Raw genomic sequence first — 10,433 nt, 5'->3', positions numbered from 1 at the left:
AAAAAGGAATGGCGAGAGGTCGATTAAGCCATGGTTGTATCCATAAGGCACCATAACGACGAGCATCTCGGCCACGGCCGAGGTCGAACCATCAGAAAGCCTGTATGGCGAAGTACACGCCATGGCACTTAGGGAGGCCGACCTGAAGTGCAATTAGCAAATTAGGATATCCTGGCCAAGGATCGTTGGGTAAGGGGGAATACCTATTTTATATATACTAGGTAAGAGAATACGAAAGGGGGATTTTTTTCTTCCTCTCTGAACACTGAAGAACGGGAGAATCTTTCTCAAGAAAATCAAGAGAAGGTTTAGAACTTGGTTGCTGATCTTTGTAATCATCATTATGGGATCACTAAAGATAGATCTCGTAGCCGTTAATGGTGCATCTTCTTTCTCTTCTTTATTTTACATTACGGAGTAATAGCATCAAGAATGTAAGCCCGTCACATATATTTGATATCTTTTATAATCTCAAATAGCTCATGAGCTTAACCATATCCTATTTTTCCTACTTAATATTCTTGGATCTAGAGTTAATTATCCTTGACTAGGATTTATCCCCTATTTTCTTATTAATCTGTTTTAAGAAAAGGTTTAACACTTTTTTGGTAAAACAGTTCTTTGCTTCGTGTTCTTTGGGCAGGAGAGTATTGTGCGAAAGAAACAAAAATATATTCATAAAAAAAGAACCTTAAGTAATTTCTTCCATTTGCTTAAGCCTCGGCGGATAAAGTTACTTGATATTTGTGTTGTGGAGGTAATATGTACCCAGTAGAATAAAGCTGGTGTGAATACTTGAGTAAATTACATAATAGCTAACAAAAGATGCACAAGAGAATAGTGGCCTACAATATTTTTTCCTGGCAAGTCAGAATAGTGACCTACAATGCAAATGCATAATCTGGTGGCATGCAAAAAACTCCAGGCTACTGATTGGTGCCTCTAGTCATTGCTACTAATGAGTTGAAATTGCATTGCTTCATTTACTTGTTAAACTGGTTACTATGTTCTCTCATTCAATAAACCAGAATTCTTAACAACTTGATATCTGATATGCAGGAGGGGAAAAAAACTGTTTTATATAACTTTACCCTTCTGCATGATCATAAATCTTCTTCTGCTTATTCCACCAACATGTTCACTAAGTTTAGCCAAGTGAGCCATTCGCCTTTTCGTTGATTCTGAGGCTCCCGTCTGCTTTGGGTTTTCCTCTACAACAGGTTCATCTTCGACGCTCTGGAAACTTGTATCTGTGGAGCTATTTTCACCAGAAATCTGAATGATCTGCTTCAGAGTTTCTACTACCTGACTCATCTTCGGTCGATCTTTTGCAGATTTTAACAAACAAGTGTCAGCTAACTTTGCAATCTTTCGAGCTGCATTGAGCGAATACTGATTTTCCAGCCTTGGATCAATGATCATACCAAATTTCCGGCTATCAGCAGGGTAACGTTTAACCCACTCCAGAAGTTTATGTTCTGATTTCGGTCTGTTCCTTTCTAGGGACCGTCGACCGGTTAGGATCTCATACAATACAACACCAAAACTCCACACATCACTCTTAGCTGTGAGGTGTCCTGTTTCTATGTAATCAGGTGCTGCATATCCCCATGTTCCAACAACCTGGTTACAAAAGCGTGTTATTTATGATCATTTGCCACTGAGATATCTAGGTATATTACCATAAGTAACTACTTCATTTTACACTGAAAATAAGAAAGAAAACCACTTGTGCTTTCTTTCTCATAAATGGTGTAAAACCTACAAATTTGAGCAGATCAATGTAACATACCGCTGTAGAGACGTGCGTGTGCATGCCAGTTGGGCCCTCTCTGGCAAGCCCGAAATCTGAAAGCTTTGGCATGAAGTCATTATCCAAAAGCACATTTGATGACTTGAAATCGCGATATATCACCTGTAAAATTCACAGAAAATGAACATGAAATTTGGATTTATATACAATTGCTATAAAGCAACAGAGCAATGAATCAGTATTTCCAAGCCTTCTGGTGGCTGATAAACAGAGACTCTACTGTTAAAAATCCTTTTAAACTGGAAAAAATAGGAAACAGATATGGAAAAACTCTCCAATAAGAAACATTTTTTATGTCATAAGGCTGAAACCATTTCAATGAACCTTCACATTCAGCAGAAAACTTTGCTCTACAGTAAATGTTTTAAGGACATCAGATGGAAAAAACTTAGAAGCAAAGCTATGAAGGTTCAGCATTCGGATTAAACTCTTTTAAGAACTCTGATCGCTCAAAATGTGCTTCCAGAAGTGACATCCATCCAATCCAAATTGTTAGATGGCCATGTAATTGTCAACTCAATACTCTATCTCAAACTCTTTAAAATTTCACAGAAGGCTAATCAGGTAATATCTGGACGCAATTTGCATTACCTGACACTATTTGTCTCAAATTTATTCTAAATATAAAGACTTATAGTGATTTTGATTTTTTTTTTCTTTTTACAGATAAACATCATAAATAGAACTCATTGTATGTTTCAGTTCTTGTTATTGCTTGACGCAAAATTGCAAATAGTATCAACAGGGTTGTATATTGAGGAAAAATCTGGCTAAGAGTTTTTACTCTTATAATTTTATAACTCAAAATTAGGAAGAAAACCACAGAAGCTATTCAAAAAAATACCTGAACTTCCAATTCTTCATGCAAATAAGCCAGTCCCTCAGCTGCTCCAAGAGCTATTTGCAGTCTTCTTTTCCACGAAAGAACAGGAAAGGCGGTATTGAAGAGATGATCTTCTAGGCTTCTGCTGGACATGAATTCATACACAAGTAGCCTCTGAATACCTCTTTCCCCATCAACAGCACAATATCCTATTAGTTTGACGAGATTTGGGTGATCTACCACTCCCAGAAATTGCACTTCTGCTACCCATTGTTTATGTCCCTACATAACAATCAGAGGATCAACACAATACTACAGCTTATAATAAGATACAACTTAAATTGTTTAGCTTCTACAATAAACGACTCCGTATTTCGGTTTGCAAGCACACAATAATTATCTAGAGAAGCGAGATGTGATAACCATAACTTGCTGCAAAGTAAATGCTGAAAATTATATCTTTCAACCAATGGCAAAAAAACTGGAACAGAACCAGGTCATTCGAAACTGCTAGCCATATAGAAATGATACACATTTGGGCAGAAATCGAATGATAATTTGAACCTCTGCATATCACAGTAGATCAAATTGCCAAAGAAAGCTAAAAATGACTTGGAGAAAGTATTGAAAGCACAGTGCAGGGAGAAAACAGAAATGTAAATGGAACAAAGTTGTCTATGATTCCTCTCTTCCACAACCAAGATACATACATATAACATGTACATTCTCCTTGAATAGTCCCATGAGGATGCGGAAGCAACTACTAATTTCAAGGGCATTACTCTTTTTAGTAAAGATGAAAGATTAAACATCACATTTCACCATAGAAAGAGGCCAAATTGTTATAATGTAAATAGCATACATCTTCAGTAACATAGCAACAAAAAACAGAAAAGACAACTTAAAATTACACTGCTTACATAGACCTTTAAAGACAACAAAGAATGATGCATATTATTAATGCTTCATTACCAGACAAGGCTGCTATAAACAATTCCACAGATAGCAACAACTTAACAGATAAGGCCATACTCAAGCCAGTAAAACACATCTGTGGGCATTTAATCATTTGCAAAATTGGTCACCAAATTTTGGTTACCAGCCAAACTTAACACAAATTCAAAGATCACATACACACAAAAAAAAAAGTTACCTGATAACCATCTCTATTGAGCTTTTTAATGGCAACAACAGTTGATTCACCCTTTCCATCAGCAGGCTTAATAGTACCCTTATATACACATCCAAAACCTCCTTCTCCAATCTTAAGTAACCTATTAAAATTATTAGTTGCTTGTTTAAGCTCAGAGAATGTAAAAACCCTCAAGTTTTGAGCTTTCCCTTCATACAAATCAGAAAAGCTACGAGGAGAAGAAGTTGAACATGAAGACTTAGTCACCCTTTCTGCACCACCACCTGAAATATCTGATTTGCTCAGATCTTGAAGTACAACTGGTGCTGATTTTCTTTCCCTATTTCTATTTCTATCCTTAAAGTAAAAGAAACACTTCATTTTCCACCCTTTACAAATTTTTACAGAACTTTCAAGATTCAATCTTTAACTCCCAGAGCCAAGGAACAGCTACTGAATTCCTGCATAAAACCACAACATCAAAAATAAGAGACTCTAACTACATCAAGAATAGCTTTTTAACCAAAATTCAAAGTACACAAAGTAAAAAACACATGAAAAATGGATATAAAACAAGGAAAAATTATTACCCAGATAGGAACATAGCAAGAAAATGGTAGAACACAATCAAAAAAAGACTAGTAGTAGTAAATAACACATGCAAAAGCAGAAAAGAGAAAAAAAAAATGTTTCTTGACATATGGTATGTGATTCAGACTAATTAGATGATCATAGCAAAGGAGTTTTACTTTTTTGGTTATGTATTTGTAGTAGTTGGACCCGTGATTTTATTAACCGCTTGGACTCTTTTTATCACAAGAAAAGTATACTCCTATCAGCTATCCAAGTTGGTGGAAGAAGAGAAGAAATTAAGCTTCTACCATATATTATGGAGGGTCCAAACTCGCTTTTGAATTTTGTTCAGAGTCAGAATATATTCAAAATCTTAATTCTTCAACTCCTTTTGGATTTGGTAACCACTCTTTCTTAGACCAAAGACTTCCTCTTTTTTCTTTGGACGCTTCCTCTCCTCTCTCTACAAGAGGGGTGGGCCGGGGGGGTGGGGAATAGATATCTTTTGTCAGATTTTGCCAACTATGTTTCTATTTATATATACATTTCTGTCTTTTTCATTTCTCTTCTTTAATCTTATAGAATTTTTTTTTCTTGGTTTTCCACTCGATGTTCGGTATCACATTAAAATTCTATTATACGGATTCGCGCCGTTTAAGGTTTAGAAGACCAGGACATTTTTGAAGTTTTTGTTACAAATGGGGTGTAAAAGTTTGGTGTGTTAGGCTCTTGATTGGTATTTCCTCACTCAATAATTATTTAAATAACTGTAGTGTTTCCTTCCACGAGTACAAATCAAATAAATTTTTTCGCCAAGTCGCCACAATAAAATTTTACCTTCACTTTATTGACCATTAAGCTAATTTTGGACACTTCTTCGCTCAATAATTTGATCATAAATGTTGTTGTCATATGGTGGAATCGAACTTAGATTTCAAGAATACAATGTAAATATTTTTAGATAATGGTTAAATGGAAAACATTTCTTTTATATTGTATTTCAGACTTACTATGAAATCTAAATCAAATAAGAGAAAACAATAGAAAACAGACACATGAACGCTCAATCAAATGATAATCAAACTTTCTTATTATAGGTTTTCTGTATCAGCTCTTCTATGAAGAAAATTATATTCAAATGTAAACCAAATAAAGTTTCCTCTTTTTGCATTCTTTCTTTAGAGATTTTGGACATGAAAATTGTAAAATTCCGGAAAAAGTGAATTTGTTTTTCAAGTGAAAATGTTATTTGAAAATTAGAGTTGTGTTTGGACATAAATACAATTTTGGATCGTGTTTTGAATTTTTGTGAGTGATCTGTGGTAAAAATTTTGAAAAATAATTTTATGGAGTTTTTCAAATCTTTAAGAAAATTGAAAATTTCGCGGCCAAAAAAAATTCGAAAAGAAGTGAACTTTTTTTATGGCCAGTCGGGCCCTTATACATAAAAAGCTACTTAGGGTGTGTTTAGTATGAAGGAAAATATTTTCCGAAAAATATTTTCCAAATTTTCCATGTTTTGTTGGCTTAAATATTTTGGAAAACAGTTTTCTTATGAACTCGTTTTCCTCCAATTTGAGGAAAATATTTTCTAAACTCCTTCTCAACCTTCCACCCTCAGGCCTCACCAACCCACCCACCCCCCACCCCTCCAAAAAAAGGCTTTTTTTTCAAATTTTAGTTTTTCTGTTTCCACCCACCCTACTACGCCTCCACCCACTCCCACCCCTACCCCACCCCACCCCACCCCCTACCCCGTAACCCCGGTAAAAGTATTTAACTTTTTTTACCTTTAAGTTTTTTTTCGACTAATTTACTAAATTTCTTACGTTTTTTCCGTTTTCTCGCCACCCACCCGACCCACTCCCACCCCCTCCCACCTCACTCGCCTCTACCTGACTAACTTTAAAGTTTTTTTGTAACTTTTATTTCTTTACTTTTTTCTACTTTTAATCGTCCACCCCGCCCCCCCCCCTCGGGCCGCCCCGCCTCTGCCCCCTGACCCCCCCCCCCTCCCCATACCCTAAAAAATATTTTTTAAATATATTTTTCAGTTTTAATTTTTTTATTTATCAGTTCAAAGGTTCAAAATTTTACAAGTTCCAAAATTATGAGTTCGGAGGTTTATTTTGTTTGGAAGTTTACGAGTTTAGAAATTATAAAGTTTACGGGTTCGGAATTTCGCGATTTCGAAAGTTTAGCGTTTCGAAAGTTTATGAAATATGTGGGTTCGGAAGGTTGTTGGTTTGAAAGTTTATGGCTTCATGTTTATTATATCTAAATTATTTATGAATACTCTTGAGAAGCCATTTTCCTTAATTTGTGTTCCAAACACCGGAAAATGAATAAAATTACTACTTGTTTTCCAAGAAAACATTTTCTAGAAAAACATTTTCCTTTATACCAAACACACCCTTACTGTCATTTCGTTTACTTCCCCCTTGGCCTGTCTTTCGGGAAAAAAAGTTGCATTTTTTTTTTCTCTCTTTTTGTTTGGTTGTGCGATAATGGTTGTATATCATAGAATTTTTCTCTTAATATTTGCGAGTAAATTAAAGGCTTAGTATAGCCTTTCTCTTAGGCGATAACCACGACATATACTTTAATATTTGAATTTAAAAATTATGTACTGACGATTATTTTCATAGTTGGATCACTTATAAAATAATTAAATATAATTTTTTATGATTAGCCTTAATTAAAATTTAGGAATTTGAAGAAATGATAATTAATTTGCTATAGCATATTATATTAAATTAATAATTTTAAAAGTTTTTACTATCGGAGTAAATAACTAGAATCCTTTTTCAAATTGCTAGCAAAATTTTTAGGAAAGTATTACTCGACAATGCTTTAAATAAATATCCTCATTTTCATACTATAAATTTTTGTTTTTCCTTTTATTTTCAATTCGGTGAGTTCACATTGCGTAAGTCCTATTAAAGAGACACGCAACTTAAACGTGGAAGTTTTAGTTAAGGATAGAGAAAACTATTCAATCTACCCGATTTTTAGATAATTGATAAATTTTATTGTCGGTTCAAGAAAGAAAAAAGAATACAAAATGTGATATTTATCTGCTGGCGTGACATTACTTCTTGTATCACTCAAATATTGAAGTCTTCTCCTGAGAAGATCGTTCTTATTTCTAACTAGTTGCTGGGCACGTGCGTTGCACGTGTATCCCATATTAATTTTATATAACGTATATTTGAATCTAAAATGGTTATGTTACAAATTCAAATATACATATTCTATAAATATTTGATTGAAATATAAGTTACAAATTCAAATATACAAAAATTATCACTTTGTACCTTCATTGATACCTCTTACGAATGAAGTCACAGATCCTACTATCTAACCAACTCAATCTTGATTAAAAATCTCAACAAATTTTAAAAAAATATCCTCATTTTCATACTATAAATTTTTGTTTTTCCTTTTATTTTCAATTCGGTGAGTTCGTGTTGCGTGAGTCCTATTAAAGAGACACGCAACTTAAATGTGAAAGTTTTAGTTAAGAATAGATAAAACTATTCAATCTACCCGATTTTTAGATAATTGATAAATTTTATTGTCGGTTCAAGAAAGAAAAAAAATACAAAATGTGATATTTATCTGTTGGCGTGACATTTTTTTTAATTATCACTCAAATATTGAAGTCTTCTTCCAAATTTCTAACTAGGAGTTCATTATCCCAAATTTTTTACTATCCCAAATTATCTCCTAAAGTCACTTTTCTTTCGTTTGTAACAACAAAGTCACTGAACTATGCCTATTACACTCAGAATGTCACTCTACTAGATTTTCCAAATTTTAGATTGTCAGATACCTATTTTACCCTCTAAATTATAAACATTTATCTTCTTTTTATTTTTTATAAACTTTTTAATATTAGGATTTTTCCCTTTTTAATTTACATTATGGACTTAACTATAGAATAAATAAATGTTATTTATAAACTAAAAAATAAAAAGTATTTAAGCATATATAATACTGGAATAACAAAATAATGAGTAAAAAAATTAATTGGAATAATTTTTAGTGATAATAATTTTAGTATTAACAATAAAAATTCAAAAATTATTTACACAATTCAGAATGAAAGAAAATAAAAATTTAAAATATATATTCCATGCACGTAATATAAACATAATTATTTAAATAAAGGTATTTTTATAATATATTTATATATTTTTGAAAAGTATGCTCAATTATATTATATATATTCCATGCACGACTTAACATAACATATTTTACCTTATAGAGATAGTCCCCCTGCTTTCCGGTGACATTACTTTGTGTCATCGGAAAGTTGGTAGAAACATAATAATATAATTGAGCATAATTTTAAGAATATATAATGTATATTATAAAAATATATTTATTTAAATAATTATTTTTATATTAGGTGCATGGAATATATATTTTCAACCTTTATTTTCTTTCATTCTGAATCGTGTAAATAAATTTTTGAATTTTTATTGTTAGTACTAAAAAGTTTTAAAAAAATAAAAAGAAGATAAATGTTTATAATTTAGAGGGTAATATAGGTATTTGACAATCCAAAATTTGAAAAATCTAATTGAGTGACCTTCTGAGTGTAATAGGCATAGTTCAGTGACTTTGTTGTTATAAACGAAAGAAAAGTGACTTTAGATGATAATTTGAGATAGTTGAGTGACCATCTGAGTAATTGATTCTTCTAACTAATTGCTGGGCACGTGCGTTGCACGTGTATCCCATATTAATTTTATGTAACGTATATCTGAATCTAAAATGGTTAAGTTACAAATTCTAATATACATATTCTACAAATATTTGATTGAAATATAAGTTACAAATCCAAATATACAATAGTTATCACTTTTGACCTATCCTTGATACTTCTTACATGAAGTCAGAAATCCTACTATCTAACCAACTCAATTTCGATTAAAAATCTCAACAATGCTGTATTGATTAGATTTTCTCTTTTATTTAAAATTATATAAATCGATGATTGATTTTATCCTACATTTAATTAGTCCCAATATAATTTTAATATAAATAAATATGCAACTATTAGTCGTACACATACAACACATATCTAGTATATATAGTACTAACACATCACCATAAATTTAACTCTTCTAACCTCTTGCAAGGCACATCTTTCAGTCCTTCGTAGGTTTCTCCTATTTTTTCAATTTTGAATTTCTTTCACTTAAATTTAACATTTTAAGGAGTTAAAATGATACAAGCATTCATAAAAATAAAAATAAAAAGTTTCATTTTCCTCCTAAAATAAGGACAATGAAGTCAGAACGGTAACAGTTATGAGTTACTTATTGTATATAATGTTATATTTCGCAGCAAATTAAGTTTCTTTACCATTTATAGATTTAAATGATAAAATAAGAGTTGTACCAAAGTTTTCAAAATATGTTACTGCTAAAATTGCTCTGAACACTCAAAACTCAAAAGTCTACTCAGAGTTTACCGCAAGCAAAGTACAAATTAAGACATTGAAGTGCAGAGAGCGAGACAGAATTAACACTTTTTCTTAGCATCAAAATTGGAGTAATTCCAAAAAACTAGTACTATAAATCTGCATACCAAATCAAACCACCATATCATCTGGTTAAAGAGTAATTAATCTATCGAAAGGGAGAAAATGAATCTAATAGTAACCTCAACCTCAATTCTAGATTCTTTACATTCTAAGATGAAAGAGTGATCATATTCTTGTGAATATGCTCTTGTGGCTCCTTAACCTGAGGATTGCTACATATGCCATCTTTCTAAGAGTGGATAAAAGAAGTTCAAAATGATGCAATGAAGACTAATGCCGATATCGTCTCAACTTCTCTTTTCACGATAATTACCAAAATCTCTATTCAACTTGTAAGTGAAGACTTGTGTAAAAAATTTGTAAAGATCATTCTTAAATAGGAGAAAGACAAGTAAGTTGAAAAAATTGTAAGTTAAACTTTATGTAAGAACTTAAATGCAATTGAACGGAACAAAGGGAATGAGGAACGAAATTCATTGTGTTTCAATATGTATGAATATGGTCCATGTATTAAATATCCAATGGGTTTAGTATA

The 10,433-nt window shown here is 32.2% G+C and overlaps 1 protein-coding gene across 3 annotated transcripts; it reads right to left on the bottom strand.

The window, feature by feature from the left end:
* Nucleotides 754-4,827, bottom strand: LOC109224945 (probable receptor-like protein kinase At5g47070). 3 transcript variants are annotated; one of them, XM_019389528.1, is made up of 5 exons: nucleotides 4,518-4,827; nucleotides 3,790-4,229; nucleotides 2,658-2,918; nucleotides 1,793-1,915; nucleotides 754-1,623 (listed from the first exon to the last, which is right to left on the bottom strand). In XM_019389528.1, the coding sequence occupies exons 2-5, from the start codon at nucleotides 4,147-4,149 to the stop codon at nucleotides 1,078-1,080; spliced, it is 1,290 nt and encodes a 429-aa protein (XP_019245073.1). In that variant the 5' UTR covers nucleotides 4,150-4,229; nucleotides 4,518-4,827; the 3' UTR covers nucleotides 754-1,077. The 3 variants fall into 3 exon arrangements, with proteins under 3 accessions (XP_019245073.1, XP_019245081.1, XP_019245066.1); XM_019389536.1 differs by having other exon boundaries at nucleotides 4,650-4,827; XM_019389521.1 differs by having other exon boundaries at nucleotides 4,359-4,643.

This window comes from Nicotiana attenuata, chromosome 1 (genome assembly GCF_001879085.1).
Source record: "Nicotiana attenuata strain UT chromosome 1, NIATTr2, whole genome shotgun sequence".
NCBI classification, from domain to species: Eukaryota; Viridiplantae; Streptophyta; class Magnoliopsida; order Solanales; family Solanaceae; genus Nicotiana; species Nicotiana attenuata.
The sequence above is the reverse complement of the archived record's forward strand: the minus strand, read 5'-3'. Positions and strand labels throughout refer to the sequence as shown.